We start from the raw sequence: 22,917 nt of genomic DNA on the forward strand, positions 1-22,917 counted from the left end.
ATTCAAATTTCAAACAATTCAATATTTTTTCCTCTAAATATTTATTATAATATACGATAGAAATTTATATATGGGAAAATAGAGAAGTTATACGGAAGTTTTGTTACTCGAATTGCAACTATTTTTGTTCGTATTTCATTCACACGTCACAGTTTCGCATATTTGTGCCGGCAGATTGTCGTATTTGAAATCCAAACATTCGCAATCAGCTGGCATACAAGTATCTTCGTAATATCCGGGTGGGGGATAACTGACTTGGTAAATAGTATCAGCACACATAGGATCTGAAGGTGGTTGATATTTTTCTTTAGATGCCCATGGTATATGTTCCTTGGGAAGTGGAGTCCAAGACTGATACGATAGTTTGTTTATAGTGTCATATGCAATTTTTTCAGATCTAACAGTTTAGTAAAAAGTATGTTAGTTAGTCAAGTTGGTCAAGGAATTATCGCGCAATATGTTATAATATTAGGTTGCTGGATAAGTTCTGTTCGCTAAGAATACATATATAATTAATGACAATTACAATTTATAACATTCATCTATGTGCATATAGCATTATGTCTCTTTTATAAAGGAAAAAGAACTTATTAAGTTGTGTGCGGCCTCAAAGTTGTTTCTTTTTTGTTAAACTTCTTTCAATTTTGGAATGAATATAATAAATATCCTTTAACTTTGGAGCGGAAGTGTATACAACAACCCAATATGCCTGGCTAATAAGAAATGTCTGATCTACCTCTGATACTGAACGACAGGTTTAAAGCTTTTAACCCACTCTACTGGCCCAGGTTTCGCGTAAGATAGTTTCGTTGTAGTTCTGTCGTCAATAGGTGTATCCGGGCTTCGAAGATTATCACATGGAATAATAAGATCCGGTCGTAACGTATTTTTTTCCACAAAATCGCAACGATTGGTAGTTTCGGATTGCATTAGACCATCGCCTATCATGTTTCTACTTCGAGGTAATATCGGCAAACGTCTTTCGCTTTGGACCGGTAGGTAACTCAACTGTAGGAGAATTAATATAGAAGGAAACAAAGAGTAGTAATAAGAGATGCACAGGAAGAGATGGTGGCAAATGCTATTAGTAAATTAAGGATTGTTAGAATAAAGAGACAGTTTCATTTTTCAATAATTTAAATAAACCAACTCAAAATCAAAGCATTTTTTGATATATACTATAAATTAATAGTCAACTAATATTTGTAATAATAAACTTTTGAACTTCTGAATATGAAAGCTTCAAATGTGTAATCTATAACTTTCCTTCTTTTCCAATAAATATAATTTAAATATTGGAATTGTCTTCTTTTTGCTGTGATGTCTTTAGATGTTACAGAAATGCATTTACTTTGCTTGTTGTATCTGTTGAAATTTTGCCATCAGGTTTCGAGATAGCATTGCAAGGAATAACAGGTTCCACTCGTTCAACGATAGCCGATTGCAAATAGCTTTGTTTATAAATAGTATCTGAGCGAAATTCACCACCGATAGGAAAAACATTGGCAGCAGTTGGTCGTACAGGTTTCTCCACGCATGGCTCTTCGTTCTTTAAGAAACTTTCAGAGTACGTTGTCTTTCCGCACATAGCAACATCTGGAGCTCTATAAACGTTATAGTAAAGACATACCTTTGGTTTATCTATTTAAATCGAATAAGCCACAGGGTTTAATTATGGCAATCAATATTTTTGAGATGTCTAAGGAGGTAGTAAAACAGATGTTTAGTACAAAAATAAAGAAACAAGTTTGGTAACATAAGACTAGTTGACAGCGTATTATATTTTAGTAAATACTATATTATTGTATTTTAATAAAAGTCCTCCCTTGTAAGACACAAAAAGTATGACTTTCATATCTTTCCCCTGTGGTATTCAAATGTAATACATATATACTGGTAGATTGGTTTCTGCTGCCAGGAGTACGTATCTCTTTCTGGGATGTGAACAGGTTGATAACTTAACTTCTGTGTAGTATCAGTAAGAATCGGTTCACTAGGTGGATAGTAAATCGCTATGGGTTTGAAGTTCAATGTCGGTTCCGTACAGCCTGGGTCCGCATAAGAAAGTTTCGCTGTGGTACTAGCATCCAGCTTACCGGAACTTAAACGAATGTTCCCACAAGGTATTATAATTTCTGGTTTGTCCACATATTTACGCGGGTAATCCTGACGAATCGTGGTAACAGACTCCATTCGACCCGATCCGATCATCGGCCTAACACATCACAGAATGACATCTAACAGATTTTTTAATTTCATTCGTTTCAATTCTTTAAACTCGTTACCTTTGCCTGGGTATAATTGGTTTTGTTTTAGGAATATTCCCAATATGTTTGTAACTCAATTGATTAGTGGTCTCACCAAGAAATCGAGCATCGGATTTAGTGAGAGCAGGTTTGGGTCGGATAGGTTGAGATCGGCTGCGTCGCATTTCCGCATGATCCACGTTTAAATATGATAAGTGATATGTGGTATTATTTTCGAATAATTTCGAAGGAGGCTTATACGTTCTCACCGGAGCGAATGACTTTGCTCGAGACGGTTGCACGTATTTTCTTGTGCACTAGATATGCACGATATTAAATCACCCATTTTATCAGTCGGAAATTATAATAGAAAAATTAGTGGGTTCGTTACTTTAATGTCACAGGGGCATTCTGCTGATTTCTGGCATGGTAGTTGAAACTGCTTCTTTGTATTCTGTATCTCCACTACTTCCATTTTGTACTTAATATTATTACATATAATAATAACAATAAAAAACTATTTCCCTTTTTATGAATAAGATAGAAAGACGTGTTTATAGTCAATAAATTTAGATTCTCAAAAGATTCGTAATATATAAAGTATAACAATATAAAACAATAAAAGTGCAGCTGCGAACACGAATCTCTACATTCCGTTTTATGACTTCAGTGACATACAATTTGGAGAGACAAACTTCGAAGTTACTGTTATGTCATCGTTATTTAAATGGAAACAAAATAAAGCCAATGATAAAATCGATTGTGTCGGTGATCGATTTGTATACTCAAATCATAGCAATGGTAAGAACAAAAATATTTGTTGATATTTTATAGACCGAAATGATTTACTAATAATAACTGTAATAGAAATTTCTGTCTTAGCTACTAATAAAAAATTTATTTTCTCGTACGTATCGGATAAAAATATAATATGAATATGTAGAATGTTTATTTTAAACAATAAGAATATGTCTTTTTGCTATTTTAGATCACAGTTAATTTTTAAGATTAGATAAATGTTCCTTTTCAACAGCATCTAGCGAAAATGCATGTAAATCGATGTGTTTTCAAGACAATAGTACATGGAAGACATAGAAAACATACAATGCAATTACGTGTAATTGATCACGATTCATTTTAAGGGGATGTCATGTATATCCGTAGTCGTGAAACAGTACCTACATTCGTTTTACCATTTGTCTCACATTTCCACGAAGCATATCGAAAAACATTGTGTTAACATTATATATATTTACTGTATACAATATAATCATACTATGATTCGAATTAATATAGTCGAATTAAAAGAAAATGGTATAAACACAAGATAAATTAAATGTAATTGTCGATAAATCTACGCGGACCGTAGATTAAAAATTAATGTTTGAAAAAGGAGGTAGTACTGCATGATAAAATTAAGAGAGACAGCACAAATAATAAGATGCGATATTTGTAATGCATCGAATAATTCTTCTCAGTTGACACAGGGCTAATGCTATTTTTCAAGCATTCAAGATTTTTTTAACACCAAGAGAAGAAAGGGCTTTTATTCTGGAAGCGCTGTGTAAATGTATCAGAGAATGAGAATAGTCTTGGTGCTCCGTTTCCCTTGGCCCTGTAAAATAACATTGGTAAGACCAAATTTTATTTATATATCTTCTTGTAATTTATAGAAAATATGTAAAATACTTTTCAACGATCACAGCAGGCATTTGTACCAACTGCACAGGGCTTTTGGCATCCTTTAAAGCTTGTTGTAAGTTCAAAATTTGACCGCGCATTACGCTCATTTGTTTATCAAAATGAGGTCGATCGAAACCTTTATCTTGCTATAAGAATAAATGTGCTTTACTATAGAGCTATGATTGTAGAATACTATATATATTTATATAAAATAATCGCCATTTTATACGACTTACTTTAAATAACTGATATAAATCGTCACAAAGATCTTGTACAAAATTTTGATCCGAAAGTTGTGGTAATACAAGTTCTCGCGTTACATCGCTAAATGGTTGTTTCGCTTGACTTAACCATGCCCAGTGATACGGATAAGCACGCCACGAATCGGGATGTTTAAAAGGAAAAGCCAAACCATTATCTATAGCGGCTATTTTTACTTCACCCTGTTCTGATCCGTTTTTTCCCTTACTATTATCGTATTTAATTAACCAATTATCATTACCTTAAAAAAAGTCAGTGTATCATTAAATAGTTTAACTTTAAATATAAAAATAAAAAAATCTTATGAAATGTTAAATACCTCTGTCAGTATTTCTAATTATATAGTCCAAAATAACTAAGCGTTCGAACTGAAGTTGAAATTCTCTACTAAGACGTGGTGATAAAGGTTCATTTTCCCATCGCCTTAACCAGTAATCAGCATCCTTGTAACCATCTACAAAAACTTGAAAAGAACCAACTTTCGGTGGCAAACCAATACGATTAAAATGAGATCCCACTGTAGGAAACTGGTCCATGATAGCTTGCTTCATACGAGCTTTTTGACGGTCTAAGCGTGGGTAGTTAAATGTTTTACTGACAAGTTTGACTACTCTAGTATTTGGAACTATACCCAGACCCAATTTACGGTCAACTAAACTTGCACCCGCCTCACTGAGGTATCCTTGATTTGGAATTAAACAACTTCTCCCAAAACAACATGGACAACAAAGTTTGTGCATCCATTTTGTCCATTTTGGATTTAATCTTCCATAAGGTTCTTCATCCTTTGGCTTAAAAACACCTATTATTTTCTATAAGACAAAATGTCTTGTTATTGTTATAAAATTATGATTCTGAATGGTTGATATTATTAAATAGATCGTAATTTTTAAATATAAAATGAAGTTATACCTTACCCCTGTGGGATTTTTTACAAAGTAACTGCCACTAGAACCTTGGTATATTCTTTCGGGGGAGATTCCATTGTCTATTGCCAGTTCAGCCTGCCATACTAATTCAGAGAATTGCGGATCATCTATAAGATATAACAGATTTGACTAGAGATAAAGAATTAGAAGATAAATCTATTAAAATAGATATTAACAAACCAGGGAAACGATTAAAGGTGACATCCAGCTCCAGTCGACCAAGGAGAGGCTGGCTCTCCCGGTCCATCCCAGGGGAATCAATGGCTATGGTTTGTTCGTTGCTCAGATTGGGAACAAATTCAACGTCTGGTATTAGTTCTGAACACTCATTTACTGGTAAACAATTGTTAGATGTGATTGAAAGATCTACCAATGCATCAGTTTCCACTAAGGCAGAAGTATTAGTATTGTTCTGGCTATGATATTCTCGATAAGGCACGTGTAATTGCCGCTGTTCGGAGTCGCTCATTACAACCGAATCTGCTAGTTATTTGGCAGATCCCTTTATCACCCGTTTGTTTAAAAAATCGTTTGCACAAATAATCCTATCTATTTCCCCATATTCCTTTCCCACCTGTCAATGATGCAAACGATCGAACTCGTGTTTAACAAGTATTTTCGCCATTACAAATTTTAAAGCGATCATTGCGTCATTAAAATAACAACTCTAAATTATTATAAATTTATTAACTTATGAGAATAGCCATAGAATAAAGGCATATGTTTATGATGCTTAGGGGAGCACTGTATAACTAATTAATATCTACGATTCGTCATTCCAGCAGACGATATCAGCTGATAGGATTAACGCCATACTTAATTTTTTCTATACTGTTGTATATATTCGCATGTAGATATAAATTACAGTTTTCCATTTATACAGAAAATACATATTTAATTATATAGATATATTCGTCATATTCTGTCTACATAAATTTGTCCACACAGAGTAAATATAATTAATCGTATTTTATAGGTTTCTTTCAAATCGAATATAGTGAATAATAATAAAGTTGCCATATAATTTTGAATAAATATTACACTTTGTTAATACATTTTATTTATATACACATACCATGAAGTTAAAAAGTATGAAACTTAAAAGTTTCTTTAAAGATGAATAGAAAAAACTTAAATTTTGTAGATACAATTAAAATTCTCAAAAATGTATGATGTTATTTATAAAATCTCATTTTATTTTTAGTTTATATAATAAACGATATTAACTGATAAAATTATAAAACATAATATATACATAGAATTCATCACAAAAATTGTTTAGAAAGTCACATCAACCAATCAGTATATAGAACGGTCTATCGAAATATAAACAAGGAAGATACGTTAGAATAATAGTCGTGTGTGATATTCGTATCCGTGTACTTACGTGAGCCGGTGCTCTAGTAGTTTCGGTTTCCCTTGAACCTCGTCCGGTTATTAACTTATTCTTTCATAATTAAGATCGTGATGTGCCTTTTGCGTACTTACTTAATTATTTTGTATAATTCAATAATTCGTGCATTGATTACGCGGAACTTTTCATCTTTACCGTTATTCCTCTACCGGTCGTCATGATTTATAATTCTTATAGCTCAATTAGATAACAAATTTAATTAATATAATTTATTTAAAGTATTTAATTACCAATTATCAATGTAAATATTTATATCTTAAAAAAGTTATATATGTGTTTACATACACATATATACATATATATACATCTACATATGTGTATATATATATGTACATACATACACAAATATACATAAAGGAGGGAAAATAAATTGTACATACGAAATTTTAATTCTAATTCTCTCAAAAATAAAAGTTTATCTGTGCAATTAATGCATCCTGTAAGGGGCAACATGTTTCTAGTATGCGTAACTGTGGGCCTTGTACTTTTGGCCTCCAAATACCACAAAAATGTCTTTCAAAGTGTTAGACATCTCTGTCAATGTATAAACAGTAAAAGCTGTAAGCAAAGTGATAATAAGAAGAAAGATCTTAAAATCACATTGGACAAAATCATTTTAGCTGATACTCCAGAAAAATGTGATTATGCTATTCAACGTATTCATTGGTAAGATGTACAATTGTTTTTATCTTAATAATAAATTACATATTCTAATTGCTATATATAGAAAGTATACACTAGTGCTCTATTTACATTTTTTTTTGTATACCTAACTATGGACTTTTAGAATGTTATTTATGTTGATATATATTTTTTTAATTACTTGTTATCCTTCAATAAGTTCCTCCTATTTAAGGATTTTAGAGTATATTCATATATTTTAATTATATATATATCTTTTTACAATAATAAATTTTTGTTTGATAATGGTCTTAATTTAATGGATTTTCATACATTTTATGACAATATATAATTAAAAGTATAGAAATATAATTTTAAACATCCTCATTATTATTATTCATTTATTTATCTTGGAATAAATATCTTTTGTGTTAAAGCAACTTGTCTAATGATGTGCTGGGTTTTGATTGTGAATGGGCCAATGAAGGGCCTGTCTCTTTACTTCAACTTGCTACATTTAATGGAGTATGTGGCCTTTTTCGCATTGGCAAAATTGGATATATTCCTCAAAAATTGAAAGTATGTAATATTTCACAAATTTAAATCAATATGTAAATTAAATGGTTATGTAAATAATATGACAAACATTTTTTTAGGATTTACTAGCTAATAAAGATATTCTTAAAGTAGGAGTTGCTTCATATGAGGATGGACAGAAGATATTAGCAGATTATGGGTGTAGAGTTAGCAGTACAATTGATTTAAGGACATTAGCAGCACGAGTGAAGTTACCAAGTCCACAAAGTTTAGCTGCAATGAGTTTGCAATATTTAGGATTGGAAATGGATAAATTAATAGAAATTAGGTGCAGCAATTGGGATGCTGGCACTCTTACTGACGAGCAAGTAGCATATGCTGCTTGTGATGCAATTGCATCTGTTCTTATTTATGACCAAGTAAAATATAATCTATAATGCATTTTAAATAATTTCATTACAAAAAAAATATATCTAATAACTTATTTCATATTTTATAGATTACACAGAAAATGAAGGAGAAGTATTCATTGTGGGAAATCTTAAAAAATTATATAAAAAGTATGTGTAATAAAAATTTAAATATGCATTTTCATTGTATACCTAATGATGTAATTGATACGAGGTAATATGTTTAATATATTAAAAACATTTATTTTATAAATATCAAATATTAAAAATATTTTGAATTCCAGGTTCAAGGCTCAACATGAACACACAACTATTAATGAGAAAAACACAGAAAATAATCATTTTGGCAAGATTACCAGAAATTGCAAAACAAATAATAGCACTATACGTAAAAATAATGTACCTACAAGAAATAAACCATTATATCATAATTGTTACTTACAAGCACCAGATGGAGAAATATTATGCACATGTGATCGTAAAAAAGCAGAATGGTATCTTACAAAAGGATTAGGAGAAGTAATTGAAAAGGAACCACTTACCGTCAGGTTAAAATTTGAACCTTCTGGGCGAGCTTTGGGACAGGTTGGACAGTATTACACACAAATTAAAATCAATCAATGTGTGGTTTGTGGAACATCAGATAAGTTTATTAGAAAAAACGTTGTACCTCGAGAATATCGTAAATATTTTCCATGTAAGTTAAATTTCTTTTAAATAAAATTTTATTTAAATTCTACATATAGTAAAATGTGTTATTAATAAATTTCCAAATATTTTCTAGTGGTGATGAAAGCACATCAATCTCACGATATATTATTATTATGTCCATCTTGTCATGAAATAAGCAATTATCATGATCTGCAGCTCAGAAGAAAGCTAGCAGACATGTGCGACGCACCTTTAGTTGGTCCATTGACACATATACGTAATAAAAATGTAAATAATTCAAGGAAGTTACATTCAGCTGTTAAAGCTTTAAGAGAAAGAACAACTTTGCCTGATGCACGACGCAAAGATTTAGAACATTATATTTTAGAATGTACAAATGAGAAACAAGTTACACCAATTCTGCTTGATGTATTAAACAAAAAATTAGAGAACACAATATCGGTATCCAATCCTGATCAACCTAAATGTCAACCTCATGGTTTAAAGGTATCATTAATAAATGATAGACACTAAACATTTATTATGTTCTTTTGTTCTATAAAAATATTACAAATTTTATTTTTCAGGTTGTTCAATATTTTCATAAAAGGGAAGGGGGTTTAGTAGAATTGGAACGTATGTGGAGAGAACATTTTCTTGTGACTATGAAGCCAAAGTATCTACCAAATCTATGGTCTGTTCATCACAATCAAGAAAGATTAACTATTCATCAATCACAGAATAGAATTAAACCAGAAGATGCAAAGGTAGCTGGTTTGGCATACTGAATTTTAAATATTATGTACCTAAAGGACTCGTATAAGAGCGAGTACTTGTATTAAAAGACTGTTACATAAATTTATATCTCTGGTTATGTGCATATATTTATATATATACATGTATATACATATTATTTATATATTTACATCTACACATAAGAATCGATAACGTTTTTCCTTTTCTACCTTACTTTGATGAATAAGATTGGTTGTGATTTGTAAAAACCTTTAATTTGTAAAAAACAAAGACTTGTGATACTTTAAATAACGTTTTATTTTATTTCAACATTTTAACCAATACTAAGATATAAGTATACCAATTTTGTCAATAGATGTTCTATATTATTTATTGGTGACTAAAGTGTCATTACATTTATATATACAGACTTCAAAGATATATCAATTAAATTTCTAGTATTATAGTTTTTTTGAAGCATTTTGTTGCCTAGAATTACTGTTTTGGGGAGGAGTCTTCATAGTTTTTAGTTCTTCATCAATACGTTCTTTAGCACGTACAATTTTTGACTGAATATAAAAAGAACCACCTTTCGATCTATCATTAACTTCCATAAGATGCTTATAGTTACGTTCAATAGCTTCTACTTCATCCACTCGTTCAACATTCAAAATTTGTAGTGCTTCTTCCAAAGAAATACCAGTCTTATAATTGGCTGCAACGTGTTGAGTACCTCGTGCTCCACCACCTGTTTTATGTGCAGCAGCTTGACTTGCTGCAATTTCTTGTCGTAATGCACGTGTAAATGCTTTAACAACGACTTGTGTGCCCATTATAATTATTTGTACTAAGTGTTTTGCCATAACCTCTTCCCTCTTATTGAAAATAGTTGTCAAAATAATTTGCAGTATATTTCTCTTTTGCGGTTTAGCTTTCAGAAAATATTTATACTAAACAAAATTCGTTTTTTATGATATTCAAATAGTAATATCACTGTTTTCAAATTTTTACGATGGTTTCTTTATATAACTTATTTGTTGCACGTCTCATACTCGTATTGCACCATTTTAAAACGCACATGTACTATATAGAAATACATATATTACTCTAATATTACTGATTGTCTGTACATGAAGTTTCTAATTTAAAAAATGATGTCTATATTACAGTATCAAACAAATTTGTAGAATGCTAGCTTTATAGAATGCTATATATAGAATGATATATATTAGATAGCTGTTTTCGTTTTCAGAGGACGTGTGAGGTTATGATTAAAGCAACATCAACAAAATAATGTTAATTAAATTTTGATTAACATTGGGATTAAAAAATCGTTAATTCAATAATTTATAATTATTATTACTTTTATTATTCAATAATCTTATATTTACAATCTGTTGGTCAATTTTTATGTGAAATAAAGTAGAATCTGTCTTTGAAATTCTTACTAAGATGAAATAAAAGTATTTATATTCTATCAATTTATTTTAAATATTAAATGTATGTTCAGTCAGGTATCGGCAGCGTATTAAAATATTTCAATGCATTAATTGCACAAGAATTTTCTAAATTATACAAAGGATGAATTATTTTCACTAAATTTAAATTAGGCGATCCAATGATCAATGGCAACGGAGAATTCTGTGCAATTGACAATCCACTAAGTGCATAACATGTATGATATACATCTTGACTTCTGAAATAAATATAATAATTTATAAAATTGCTTTTACAATAACGAATAGCAGTGTTCCATACTTTCCAGGCTTGTCTACAAGACTCCCATGAGGATGTTGGCAGCAGATTAATAAATATTCTTGTAAGGCCTCTTGATTAAACAACCAATATGCGGAATTAAACACTTTGTTCTCCATACTTAAAATCGTATGAATCAATGGAAAGGCTCCACCTTGCCAAAATGAATAACAGCCATCTACTAGTTTCTCTGTACGCCCCTGGAATCCACCTTCCAAACGCATTTGTTTGTTTACTATCCACCTCTAAAAATAAATAGATATGAAGAATGGCTTTTTTAATGTATATGTATTATAAAATTCACTATATCAGCTGAATACCAGAAATGATTTCAAACAACAGAAGTGAGGTTTTCCAAGAAGCATAAGTGCTGCTAACCCACAAAATCCATATCCTCCATGAGCTTCCATGCCAGGAGAACCACCAAAACCACCTTCCCATGTTTGACATTTAGCTATCCAACTTTCACTTCCCTTAAATATTTCAGGAGTATATACATTTGTCAGTTTTGCTACAGAAAGAGCACAATATATTCCTCTTATATCTGTTTCTCCATCTTTATGTAGACTGAAAGAACCATCTTCTCCATGTAAAGATGCTAAAAATTGTTTAAGTCCTTTCCTAAAATCAATACACAAAATCTTACAAATAGAATTTTTAAATCAAATGTGCACTTTCGATCACTATGTTCATTTCCTTTATGTATATACCTATCAATTACTTGATAAGCTTGAGGAGTACCAATAGTACATAAAGCATTTATTGCTGCATATGTAGAGGCTAAATGAGGATGCTGCCCTGGACCTCCTCCAAAGCCACCTTCTGGTGATTGACATTTGGCCAAAAAACCAATAATTTTTGAATATTCATCATATTCTAAACGTTCTCCTAGGATTTGAAGAGAATGTAGACTCCAATAACAGAGCCATGGTCTGCTAGAATCTAAACACTATGAAAAAATATATGTAACAATTTTAAGTGTAATTAAAACATAGATTGCTAATAAATACAATCTAGATATTCTTACCTGGTAAGCTTCAGTAAGATGAAACAAAGATTTTTTTAAGAACTGAATATGTTTCTGTCTTGTTAAAACAGGTTCATTACTTAATTTATATAATTTCAGTATATCATTTTCAACACGATCCTAAACTCAAAACATTAAGGAATATTAACAATACAGAAAAAGAAATGTATATCTGGTAGGTAATTAATTTATTGATATTGAAAGCATACTTGTCGTATTGAACTTGTTGTTTGATATCCTTCATCATCCTGTTTTTGTTTTAATATCTCGGCGTAAGTTCTAATGTGTGGTTCATCACGTTCACTAATTTTTGAATTCCACATGATCTATTAAACACGTGGATATATTGTATTAACAATTGAAAGAAATAAATCATGTATTAAAATAAAGACATATATATATATAAAACGAAGATTGTACTACGAAATTTTAAAGGAAAGACGGCAAAAAAGATGGGTCTTTTATCATCGCTTTAAATGATAAAATTCTGCTTCTTAGTAAAACTTTGAATTTCAAGTAAAATTTCTTCGAATTGAATAATGTTGTAAGGGTTATATCACTTTCGCGTTGATTGTATAATAATTACTTCAAGACTCAAGACAAGGAGAAGGTTAAAATTTCTCTAACAGTAACTAATTAGAAGTTGTACCAGATACGTAAATGATTAAAATGTAAGAAGAAAGCTTTAGTTATTAAACTTGTCGTGTGATGGTGCGCTTTGTCTCTAGGAGAATTAACCTATTCGAACATTTCTTCTTAATTTGTAATTTTTAAACAAGTAAAAATGTCAGGAGCATTTTCGTTATAAAATATTATTTACACGTATATTGCTAGATTGATATTATTGCATAATAAAAAGAAAAATAACACGTGGTGTTTAGCACATATCGTGAACTGCAATAATAATAATGTATATTACGACAGACATTAATTTTTTATCAAAAAATTTTGTTATTCATACATTTTATGACGAAAGGACTTGTTTTTGCTGGAATCAAGATAAACTTATAATATTTCCATATACAAATAATGAGTACGTATCTGTTAAAGTATTAACAGCTCCAGCTCCAATAAAAGCTATACAATGTTTTACTGGTCGAATTTTTTTAATTTGCATTCCACACGGCGTTTACAAACTTTCAAGGGACCGAGAATTTGCTGTTCTAAGTAAAAGTGCGATTGGAATGGGTACTGTTTTTCATGAAGTATTGATACCGAGAAATGAGTATCTTTATTTGGATAATAAGCGAGAAATGACAAATAAACTGCTATTTAAGCTTTCTTCCCAAGAAACTAATTCCAGTCAACTGTATGTTTATCCATTAAATGTGGATAACATTGTAGAATATTTTATGAAAACTTTAACAAATAATGATTCTACTGTAGAAAATTTATGCATAATTGCAGATGGATTAAAACTTTTAATGCTAACCAATGAAAATGTAAAAATAATACATAGTAGTATTTATTTCATTAGTAATATAATACCTGTACGAAAGAGTTCCAAAATTGCAGCATTACTTCTTACTACAAATACAAATGTTATTATTTTAATGCATTCAAAAGATAATGTGCTTGTTTTTGAAACAATTTATATAAGAACACAGATACAAGCCATTTGCGCTGGTTTTAGCCAATTCCTAGAAGATATATTATGGATTGTTTATTCATATGAATCTAAATTATATTATGTAAAGAAACAATTACTAATTGATAATATTTATGAAGTAAAAGTCGAAGATAAAAGCTTTGTTTGTTTACAATCATATGACTCTAATATAATTTTAGGTTTGACAGAAGATAATCAATTAGTAGAGTTTCCTATAAGTACAGTAGAAAGAACACTGTCAATGGAAAACAATACTTTTATTAATCTTCACTCCAATATGTTAGATGGTGTGTCACTTATAATGGATAAGATTTATAAAAGTACTCAAGAATTACAAACTTTAAATGAAATATTAACAGCAGAAAAGGATAAATTAAGAAGAATAAATTTATATGCACATAAAGACAAGATACAGTTATGTCCAAAAATGATGATAAATTACATAGCAAATCGGATGTTTTTATCAGCAAATTTTCGTGATGTCCTGCCAAAAAACAGTTGGGTCGTCCTGAATGTAAAATTGGGATATCAAAATCTGTTTTGTATGAAGAAAATAGTAGGTCGGGAGACTATAGTTGATATTTATATACCTGAAAATTTAATGGCAGATACATCACAAATTGCAATAGATTTAATAGCTTTTAGAGATAAAAGATATCCTTGGTGTCTAATAAGGAATTATGTAATCAGTGATTATTTGGAAAGAAGAAAGAAGAAAAAGAGATTGAATGCCGATTTTATAAATTCTAAAATTGCCATACTTGAAACTTGTATACAAGAAGGAAACATTAATATGAAAAAATTATCTGAAGTTAAGAAAAGTCTAAGAAAAGAATTTAATGATATATAAATTTTAACAACATACAAAACGAACGATTTTTTTTAAATTTGATATTTATGTTATATTTTTATAATATAAATTTATATAAGAAATAGGAGTTGAATATATAGGAAAAAAAATCGAATGCATTTGAAAACAAAACTGTATCTTTATTTTGCGGATATAATAATATGTTGATAAATATTTGACTCTTTTTTTGGGTACACATTTTTATCGACATGCTCTTTATCAATTCTATAATTATACAATATAGATTATACAGTGTTGCTGAAACTATGTGCAATGTGCAGTTCCCTGCTATATACCAATACAGGGCATTTTGGTTTAGTATTAATGTGTATGCCTTTTTTTGGATAGTATTTTGATTTATCAAACAATAATATGCAGAAAGAGATAACTAAATATCTTTTTCTGCATCATGATTTTGGCAAAATTTTGCTATTGACGTGAGCAATATACACTTATTTTTATTTATAGGCACACTATTACATAATGTTAATCGACTAAAAGTCAGTTTACAAATATAACGCACATAAATAGTTGTTATTTTTTCATTTTTCTTTCACATGCTTCACTAATATTTATATCTTCACTTAGTAAGATACAATTTCTGTTGTGAAAATAACATACAATTGTTATGGGTATAAACTCACAGTTAGTGATATCTATAATTTCTATAAAATACTGTAAATATAAATAAATTTCAATAAGTACTTTAAATTGATGTTAATAGAATGCATAATGACTAAATGGATTGTAAAAATATTGCCTGTAATATTCATCAAAAATTAAAAATAAATTGGGAATAAAGAACTAAACAATAAAGAAACAAAAACAATAAAAGAACAATAAATGCTACACAATACATGACACTATATCGTCTATCTATTGTAATTTAAAGGTATGCATTGTCTAAATACATTAATGTTAATTGTAACATAATGTGTTAATATGAGTATATGGATCTTAAAGTTATATTGTATATTTCGTACGAATGTAAAATATTCCATAAAATTGCCCAAAACATTTAAACATATTTTATGTAAATACTCAAACATATTTACATAAAATTCCCTAAATAATAAATATATACTTATATAAAAATTAAAATCTGAATGATCTCTTTTAAATCCGAAGCTCATATTACATTAAAATGAATATTCCTTTGTAATGAAAATGCATAAGCTATATTTCGTACTTTGAAATTATAGTATCTCATTCAGTTTTTGAATAATTAATATTTACAAATAATGGTAGTAATTGCTTTCAATTTCTTACATATTTTTAAAAACTATTTGAAAGGATTCTTGAAATATTTATAAGTTTAAAAAATATGGCAGTAATGGTCTATCTATTAAATTTTAAGAAAAAATAACGATAAGCTGCAATAATTTATATCTAGAATTATAAATTTCATCACTCTATCCAAGTAATTCTATACTGTAGATTTGTTCTGCTTTTAAGAGTGAGTACATGAATTGAATTTCGTTTGTCAAGAAAATCAATACTAAATTCCTTTTAGAATATCTAATTACTTTGCACATTTAACGGCTGATTATACATTTATGATCTTTTATTAGAGATTTTTTGAAATTTAGAAAAACTATTCGTAGAATACTATTTTAAACTATTAACTATTTGAAACTTAAGATATGTACAAATGTTGAACATTAAGTTTTATATCTGACACACACTCTTTTGTATAATAAAAATATAGTAATTGAGAAAAAAAATGGAATAAAAGCACACATTAGGCATATATCGTTAAAATATCGAACTCTTTGCAATTCACTATTTGTCTACGGGGATTGTACTATTGTGTTATCGCTTAACATTTTTTTTTTTTCATAAGAAACACACAACTATTCGTGTTGTACATACATCATAAATGAAAGAAGATTTATAAACAAAGTAAATTTCTGTTTCAAACTGAAAGTTAAATTAATTGCATTTTACTATAGCAAATAAATTTAAATGAACATATAATTTAAATTTTGCTATAGAAATCATATCTATTTCTTATTAAAATGCAATTTTTTAAATACGATTAAACACAGTTTATAAATTTTTTAAGGCACTGAATAAAAATACATAGTATTTTTATACCATATATACCGAGAGTCTCATAATTCATTACAAATTGGAACAATTTGTTCCTTCTATTTACACTATTCACACTTGTGTAAGGAATATGATTTAACAAGATAACTGAAAAATGACGTGTCGCTTCAAAGAACTCTATGTGTCTAAAGAATATATTAAATTATACATTCAGAGTTCTTTTAACCTTCTAATGTAACACGTTCTTAATCAAATACATCCTTGAATAAAGTTTGTTGACTTGATAGTGTAAGAAATGTAAAAAAACTAATTGTAGTTATACAACTGCATTTAAATTTGGCTACTTTGTTTTTAAATTTTTAAAAACTTCATTTGCTTTGTGGGGCATAAGCATAACAACAGGATCATTCATAAGTAATCATTAAGAAATGTCATATAAATGTGTATTTCATCGATATGAAATGCACATATCATTAAGTATCGTTCTTATGAGGAAATGCATGGTATAGTGATATTTACAAATGTTCAAGAAGAATAGTTGAAAAATATATATGCATTTTGTGATAAACAATAGAAAATGAAGTTTGCTATAATAACGAGAATAAACAATCTTCAGTAAGTGTTCCGCTCTTTTAAAATATAAAATATCTATAAAAAATTATGCAACATTTATTGATTAAAAGTGTATTAAATTTTAATTACGTATGAAATTGTTTACGTAGACTACAAGAAGAGTCAAATGTAGATATATGAGTATCTGAAATTTTGGCAACTTTCCCTGAGCGTACTAACTTTATAAATGTAGAACATAGTGGGTGGTTTCCACAAACCCAACTATTTGAAACTTAAGATACACAAGATCATATATCAATTGGTTTCGCGATAAATATTTAAGTAATTTGTTAAGTACCTAATGCCATGATAGCATTGTATGTCATAGAGGTTTTTCCTGCTCTTCGTTGTTTAATACCTGCAGTGTTAATGTCGACTCACTAAATGCTGTCGACTATTTTCCGAACGTTAAGAGTCTTCTTGCTTAGGCAGGAGATTCGTTCTTTCTTCTTCTTCGATTAATTTCTTTGCTGATATAGCTCTGTTTGCTTCTTGACGAGCCAGAATCTCTGTATTTAAATCTAACTTAGGTTGTGTTTGACCAGGACTGATTATTGTTGTCTAGAATACATGTATGAAGTCATTACTTTTTAGTATAATTTTTTACATTTTATAAAATTAAAATAATGAAATTATGATAATAAAAAGTCAACCTTTACTGGTGAATTTTTAAGTTTTCCATTATGATCACTATATAATGAGATGAATTTCGAATGTGTAATTGGATTAGCACTGACTGGAGCAGGTGAAGTTGGAGCAGTTGCACTATGAATAGGAGATTGCACATTATCTTTTTCTTTCTCCTTCTCCTTTTTACTTTCTTTTTCTTTGTCAACAGGCAATATCGGAGATTCTGGCATACTACGATCATCTTCATCCAAAGAATGTAGTAACTAAGAATTATGAAATTATTATATAATATAAATTTGATCATATTTTTAAGACTATTAATATCATGCAATTAACCTTTTCTACTTCGTCGTCAAATTGTTGTTCCTGACCGGGCAATGAATCTTTCTGACTTCTTTCTAGAAGTGTGGCTCGTTTCGCAGCCAAATATAAAGATCTTTTAATTTTGACGTAAAATACTTCCGTGACTGCCCGTACCGTATAGTCAGGAACGAATGTATACCGTAACATAGAATCTAAATTGATTGATTGTATGCTTCCCACCGTTTGAGGATTTGTATTGGTAGGTGACTCGGCTGAAAAATTTTACACATAAGTCCATGAACATGTTGCATATTTTAGACATAAGGAGCAAGCTTAATATAAATTTTACCAATTCCAACATTGACAGTAAGTGCTTGAGAACCAAAATAGGTAAAGGGGCCGCTTTCGAACATCATATTCTCTTTTCCAACTGTAACTTCAACTCGACCTTCTAAGATTAAGACGAAGTAGTCGACCGCTTTTCCTTGTTGATAAATTACCGCTACGGGATCATTTCTTGCTTTTTCGCGTGATTTCACTTTGATGTGATAAATAATATCTTGTTTAAGTAAACGACGCAAAATAGTTTCCGATATTGTATCGGGCTTAAAAGCATCTACAGCTGTGGATCATATATTACACTCAGATACATTTTAACAGCACTAAAATAATGTTTTATATAAATTTCATATTTTCTTAAATCAAAACACTTCTTCCTACTTGTAGACAAATACTGAAACATAGCCAATGTTAACTGAGGCGATATATGAATTCGTTGATTTTCTTTCTTCTCTGCAAACACGGTAAAATCTTGTATTTTATGTCTAGCTTGTCTTCTGCGCTTAGATTTATTATCCGCTGCAAGAAAACATGATTAATGTTAATTGCATTCATGCATATACAATATAGCGCATTTTTCATACAGGTGACTTACTAAAGACGTCAGTTTCATCCATGATCTCAGCTTGAATTAATTCTTCTATAACATCTTCTAATGTAACCAATCCTATTACTTCATAAAAAGGATCACCTTCGCCTTCGTTATTAACCCTTTGAACAAATGCCATGTGTCCTTTATGACCTAAAATAAATATAGTTTAGATATATTTTTACTTTTACAAGAGATACATTAAACGATCCAATGACATAGATTAGTTCGAAAGATATAAACCTTCTTTAAATTGTTTAAACATAATGTCTAGCGTAACATCTTCAAAAATGAAGTTACATGGATTTTGATAAAATTGACATAAAGTTTTTAGTGGCATATTATCATCTGGATCAACAAATGCGAGATCTTTGATATAAAGCATTGTAACAATATTTGTTCTTGCACCTTCATATACTGGTATACGAGAAAAACCTAAAAAGTAACAATAATAAATGATGTAAACTGTACATGTATATGTATTATTATTTGTAAAAACAATATTCTATATTCTATTGATAAGCCAAACTTCTATTGATAAGTAATGTAAAATTTAAACCTGATTTCATAATTTCTGATACTGTCTCAAAATCTAAAATGGCATTATAATCCAACATATATACGTCCTCAATTTTTGTCATTACATCCTTAACAGTTTTTTTCCGCAACTCTAATGCTCCAGCAATAATGTTCACTTCATCTTTTTCTAAATCATTATATCCTGTTGTTACCTATAGATAACAATACAGAATGACACAATTATATATTATACATATAATTCGCATATACTGATATGAAATTTTGATAATGTTATTAGATTACATGAATAACACACTCGATAAAATTAATGGATATTAATTAAATATATTATTTATCTTTATATTAATACACATATATATAGAAGATAAATTCAACTTAAATTGACACAGTATAAGAGTGTAAGGTTATCTTATTTAAGTTTCATGATGATAAGTAATCTAACATATACGCTGAACAGTATAAAAACTCCAAACAAACGTCAGTAGATCTATATCTTACCTACATATGATTGAATTTAGATGTTAGTATAATTATCTGTCCTATCCATACGCATTCTGATAAGATCCATACAGGAAAAAATTTGAAAAGGAGTTTTGATAATATATACTTCAAATTGCAAACAGAAAAGATCATATTCAGAATATAGGAAGCTAAAAGAAAAAATTATAACAGTTGCTTCGTTACCCCATACCTTCACAAGTTCCTTTAACCGCTCACGATTATATACATTGCCAATTTCTTCCCCAAGAAGGAAATCTAAAAGTTTACTGATAGGATAACTCATTGGAAATGTTAATACCATAGTTAGTTTGGTAATATAAATAGTTTTTGCTCCAATACACAATCCATGTCTACTGCAAATAGCCTAAAAGTATAAAGTAATTTACCTAATTATTAAATTATCTCTAAAATTTAAAAATTATGTTTTTATCCAATGTTTCTATTGAAAACAAGATATATACTCTTACAAATATACTTACTTGCGGCGAAATTTCACCAAAAATTACAATAGCTAAAGTAGAGCAAATAACAGCAACTAATCCAGAAGTTAAATCATCTAACAAAATAGTAAAGATCGAATTCACCAAAACATTGGAGAATAAAATTGAGCATAACAAATAATTCCCATGATTTCTCACTGGTTGTATTGTTCTTGCATATTGTTTTTCCTTTAATATATAAATTATCGAATGAAATTGTTATAGGATTAAATAATTGAAATAATTCCAAGTATTAGAAAGTAAGGTACCTTTTCTGTTCCAGTATTACAAAGTATCTTCAACTCAGTTCTGTCCATTGCCATTAATCCCAAATTTAAACCAGAAAATAGAGCAGAAAAGGTAAGACACATGAAAATAATTACAATACTAAGCCAAAGTGGTAAAAATTTTTCATATGTATATATCTGTAAAAATAAATATTTTTAATAAATATTTCTAATATATTGATTAATGGTTAATGATATTTTGTTTTTATTATATTTTATTACTCACAGTTTGCCATGATTCAGTGCCTTGATGTCTAAAGAGTAAAGTGTTTGGATCTGCCTCTCCATATACCGGTTGCTTTACACATATGAAGAAAGGTGAACCAAGAGGTAATACCACATCAATAGTTGCAGTGTTATTTCTTACATTTTTTATCTGTATCAATCATATTTTTAAAAAATTATTTATGGTACAAACATTTTCTAACGCATAAGATAGAAATGCTTACTAAAAATTCATTGGTTTTAATCTTATCGCAGATACTACCCCTTTTGGCTGGTTCATCAGTAAAAGTAATCAAAGTACCTTCTGTGAAACCAAAACCAAATAATCTTATGACTGCCTTACTGCCAGCAAGTATCTCTGGAATACCATCTTCCCTATAACTAGGATCCTTTGCTGATGTCTCTATTCTCAGACCCTCAATAAACACATCTGTATGGATTTGCCGACTAAATAGATTTTTGGGGTCATCATTGACAGTGGGTAATAAATGGAAAGTGTCACGACTTGTACGAAAATATTTTCTGGGAATAAGTGACATAAAACAATAGATTAAATTAATCTTTATTTAAAAAAAGGAAAAGAATTAAGAATTATCAGAATTAACAAGAAGAAATTTTAAGAATTGTTCCATAGTTTATTTAATAAGAAACGTCTTTGTTAGTCTTTTTAAAAGTAAAATTAATGTTTTAATTAAAAGAATTATAAATTTAACATATATGATGTATAAGTTGAGTTAAAATTATTAATTAATCTTTAGAATTAATTGATCTTTATGCGAATAATTAATTAAACTTGCTTATATTTGAATGTTTAAATACAAAATTGTGAATAGAATCAGGCAAACATGTTCCTTTATAACGTTACATAGTAGGAAAATAATGATGTTTCATATGTACATATAATTATAGCATTATAAGAAAAGTCTCTTGCCGTCGATAATATCGGGATTTCCGCTTTCGTAAAAAATGGTGCCAAGTCATACGATAAATGTCTATTATTTATATGGCAAGGAAATTCTCTTTAATGATGCTCGGATAAAGACAAGTTATCTAATATTTAACTTACTTTGATTGTATTGGAGACCTGATAGTAAAATTGCTTCCAAGATTGGTCCATATTTCACCGAATATGCTGACGATCTTTAGACAGAAATAGATCGTAGTAACCTTAAAATTAGGAACTTTGTCGAACTTATATATCGCACGACTGCCATTCGGTGAGATCCAAATTGCACTTAATTTGTTTTCTGAATCGCAGTTATCAATTGTACGTGACCAGAGTAATGAGACATTATTCTCGAGGCCGGTGCCAAGAATTTCAATCAAGAAACCTGAACTAGAAGACACGTTCTCTCCCGTAAAAGATTTTTTCCTGATTAAGACATCCACCGATTTGACACTTAAATTATCAGATACTTTCACTTTTGTAAATGTATTAACGGTTACTAAATTGGATGTCACAAAAACAAGTAATAAAAGAGCTGCCGGTGTGCTTGAGCAGACAACATGTTGCGCCATCATGCGACAAGTGCACCGTGACAACTTCATACAGTCCTCAGTTAGTACTGCATTTATAATCTCGTATCGTCACAATACGCTTGCGTGTTATCACAGATCAACCATAGTATAGAT

At 29.5% G+C, this 22,917-nt stretch overlaps 7 protein-coding genes and 1 long non-coding RNA gene across 16 annotated transcripts; 3 read left to right on the forward strand and 5 right to left on the reverse strand.

Moving 5' to 3' along the window:
* Positions 1-2: 2 nt before the first annotated feature.
* Positions 3-2,431, reverse strand: LOC100644942 (stabilizer of axonemal microtubules 1). Its single transcript, XM_012316904.3, has 5 exons — positions 2,286-2,431; positions 1,895-2,215; positions 1,352-1,604; positions 737-1,008; positions 3-397 (listed from the first exon to the last, which is right to left on the reverse strand). The coding sequence occupies exons 1-5, from the start codon at positions 2,429-2,431 to the stop codon at positions 136-138; spliced, it is 1,254 nt and encodes a 417-aa protein (XP_012172294.2). The 3' UTR covers positions 3-135.
* A 476-nt stretch (positions 2,432-2,907) lies between these two features.
* On the forward strand, positions 2,908-4,682 carry LOC125386426. Its single transcript, XR_007226559.1, has 2 exons — positions 2,908-3,047; positions 3,280-4,682. It is a non-coding gene; the product is annotated as an uncharacterized LOC125386426 (long non-coding RNA).
* On the reverse strand, positions 3,179-6,039 carry LOC105665633 (phosphatidylinositol 4-kinase type 2-alpha). Of its 2 annotated transcripts, none has more exons than XM_012316785.3 (6): positions 5,300-6,039; positions 5,108-5,202; positions 4,510-5,002; positions 4,166-4,431; positions 3,936-4,075; positions 3,179-3,861 (listed from the first exon to the last, which is right to left on the reverse strand). In XM_012316785.3, the coding sequence occupies exons 1-6, from the start codon at positions 5,586-5,588 to the stop codon at positions 3,768-3,770; spliced, it is 1,377 nt and encodes a 458-aa protein (XP_012172175.1). In that variant the 5' UTR covers positions 5,589-6,039; the 3' UTR covers positions 3,179-3,767. The 2 variants fall into 2 exon arrangements, with proteins under 2 accessions (XP_012172175.1, XP_012172174.1); XM_012316784.3 differs by having other exon boundaries at positions 5,108-5,226; positions 5,300-6,030.
* Positions 6,040-6,848: 809 nt separating this feature from the next.
* LOC100647912 (exonuclease 3'-5' domain-containing protein 2) lies at positions 6,849-9,796 on the forward strand. Of its 2 annotated transcripts, none has more exons than XM_020866850.2 (7): positions 6,849-7,199; positions 7,592-7,733; positions 7,811-8,110; positions 8,191-8,315; positions 8,386-8,798; positions 8,886-9,259; positions 9,340-9,796. In XM_020866850.2, exons 1-7 carry the CDS (start codon positions 6,964-6,966, stop codon positions 9,538-9,540), a joined length of 1,791 nt encoding a protein of 596 aa, XP_020722509.2. In that variant the 5' UTR covers positions 6,849-6,963; the 3' UTR covers positions 9,541-9,796. The 2 variants fall into 2 exon arrangements, with proteins under 2 accessions (XP_020722509.2, XP_048268626.1); XM_048412669.1 differs by having other exon boundaries at positions 7,058-7,199; positions 7,845-8,110.
* LOC100648341 (mitochondrial import inner membrane translocase subunit Tim16) lies at positions 9,788-10,741 on the reverse strand. Its single transcript, XM_003400988.4, has one exon. The coding sequence runs from the start codon at positions 10,348-10,350 to the stop codon at positions 9,949-9,951; it is 402 nt and encodes a 133-aa protein (XP_003401036.2). The 5' UTR covers positions 10,351-10,741; the 3' UTR covers positions 9,788-9,948.
* A 92-nt stretch (positions 10,742-10,833) lies between these two features.
* LOC100648031 (protein farnesyltransferase subunit beta) lies at positions 10,834-13,368 on the reverse strand. Of its 4 annotated transcripts, none has more exons than XM_020866854.2 (7): positions 13,231-13,368; positions 12,479-12,595; positions 12,270-12,389; positions 11,953-12,191; positions 11,563-11,863; positions 11,246-11,487; positions 10,834-11,183 (listed from the first exon to the last, which is right to left on the reverse strand). In XM_020866854.2, exons 2-7 carry the CDS (start codon positions 12,590-12,592, stop codon positions 10,994-10,996), a joined length of 1,206 nt encoding a protein of 401 aa, XP_020722513.1. In that variant the 5' UTR covers positions 12,593-12,595; positions 13,231-13,368; the 3' UTR covers positions 10,834-10,993. The 4 variants fall into 4 exon arrangements, with proteins under 4 accessions (XP_020722513.1, XP_020722514.1, XP_020722511.1 ...); XM_020866855.2 differs by lacking the exon at positions 13,231-13,368 and adding an exon at positions 12,919-13,048; XM_020866852.2 differs by lacking the exon at positions 13,231-13,368 and adding an exon at positions 12,856-12,968.
* On the forward strand, positions 13,167-15,139 carry LOC110119919. Of its 3 annotated transcripts, none has more exons than XM_048412670.1 (2): positions 13,167-13,302; positions 13,414-15,139. In XM_048412670.1, the coding sequence occupies exons 1-2, from the start codon at positions 13,178-13,180 to the stop codon at positions 14,726-14,728; spliced, it is 1,440 nt and encodes a 479-aa protein (XP_048268627.1). In that variant the 5' UTR covers positions 13,167-13,177; the 3' UTR covers positions 14,729-15,139. The 3 variants fall into 3 exon arrangements, with proteins under 3 accessions (XP_048268627.1, XP_020722510.1, XP_048268628.1); XM_048412671.1 differs by having other exon boundaries at positions 13,189-13,302; positions 14,058-15,139; XM_020866851.2 differs by having other exon boundaries at positions 13,168-15,139.
* On the reverse strand, positions 14,848-22,850 carry LOC100648657 (unextended protein). 2 transcript variants are annotated; one of them, XM_048412663.1, is made up of 14 exons: positions 22,352-22,850; positions 21,510-21,807; positions 21,287-21,436; positions 21,043-21,198; positions 20,774-20,962; positions 20,485-20,658; positions 19,813-19,984; positions 19,497-19,688; positions 19,260-19,406; positions 19,046-19,183; positions 18,675-18,947; positions 18,359-18,597; positions 18,130-18,285; positions 14,848-17,953 (listed from the first exon to the last, which is right to left on the reverse strand). In XM_048412663.1, exons 1-14 carry the CDS (start codon positions 22,831-22,833, stop codon positions 17,801-17,803), a joined length of 2,919 nt encoding a protein of 972 aa, XP_048268620.1. In that variant the 5' UTR covers positions 22,834-22,850; the 3' UTR covers positions 14,848-17,800. The 2 variants fall into 2 exon arrangements, with proteins under 2 accessions (XP_048268620.1, XP_020722508.2); XM_020866849.2 differs by having other exon boundaries at positions 18,046-18,285.
* Between the last annotated feature and the right edge of the window lie 67 nt (positions 22,851-22,917).

This window comes from Bombus terrestris, chromosome 15, assembly GCF_910591885.1.
Source record: "Bombus terrestris chromosome 15, iyBomTerr1.2, whole genome shotgun sequence".
In the NCBI taxonomy this organism is placed as follows: Eukaryota; Metazoa; Arthropoda; class Insecta; order Hymenoptera; family Apidae; genus Bombus; species Bombus terrestris.

Coding starts and splice junctions, on each gene's coding strand:
- LOC100644942 (XM_012316904.3), bottom strand. CDS start 2,431: ATGCGACGCAGCCGATCTCAACCTATCCGACCCAAACCTGCTCTCACT. Junction 2,216..2,285: donor CCAATTATACCCAGGCAAAG/GTAACGAGTTTA, acceptor GTGATGTGTTAG/GCCGATGATCGGATCGGGTC. Junction 398..736: donor CCTGTCGTTCAGTATCAGAG/GTAGATCAGACA, acceptor CTAAACTGTTAG/ATCTGAAAAAATTGCATATG.
- LOC105665633 (XM_012316784.3), bottom strand. CDS start 5,588: ATGAGCGACTCCGAACAGCGGCAATTACACGTGCCTTATCGAGAATAT. Junction 5,003..5,107: donor TTGTAAAAAATCCCACAGGG/GTAAGGTATAAC, acceptor TTTGTCTTATAG/AAAATAATAGGTGTTTTTAA. Junction 4,432..4,509: donor AATTAGAAATACTGACAGAG/GTATTTAACATT, acceptor ACTTTTTTTAAG/GTAATGATAATTGGTTAATT.
- LOC100647912 (XM_020866850.2), top strand. CDS start 6,964: ATGCATCCTGTAAGGGGCAACATGTTTCTAGTATGCGTAACTGTGGGC. Junction 8,111..8,190: donor CTGTTCTTATTTATGACCAA/GTAAAATATAAT, acceptor CATATTTTATAG/ATTACACAGAAAATGAAGGA. Junction 8,316..8,385: donor AATGATGTAATTGATACGAG/GTAATATGTTTA, acceptor TTTGAATTCCAG/GTTCAAGGCTCAACATGAAC.
- LOC100648341 (XM_003400988.4), bottom strand. CDS start 10,350: ATGGCAAAACACTTAGTACAAATAATTATAATGGGCACACAAGTCGTT.
- LOC100648031 (XM_020866854.2), bottom strand. CDS start 12,592: ATGTGGAATTCAAAAATTAGTGAACGTGATGAACCACACATTAGAACT. Junction 12,390..12,478: donor CAACAAGTTCAATACGACAA/GTATGCTTTCAA, acceptor TTTTGAGTTTAG/GATCGTGTTGAAAATGATAT. Junction 11,184..11,245: donor CTTGTAGACAAGCCTGGAAA/GTATGGAACACT, acceptor TATTTATTTCAG/AAGTCAAGATGTATATCATA.
- LOC110119919 (XM_020866851.2), top strand. CDS start 13,178: ATGTATATTACGACAGACATTAATTTTTTATCAAAAAATTTTGTTATT.
- LOC100648657 (XM_020866849.2), bottom strand. CDS start 22,833: ATGAAGTTGTCACGGTGCACTTGTCGCATGATGGCGCAACATGTTGTC. Junction 20,963..21,042: donor GTAATACTGGAACAGAAAAG/GTACCTTACTTT, acceptor TATATATTAAAG/GAAAAACAATATGCAAGAAC. Junction 18,286..18,358: donor TTGACGACGAAGTAGAAAAG/GTTAATTGCATG, acceptor CATAATTCTTAG/TTACTACATTCTTTGGATGA.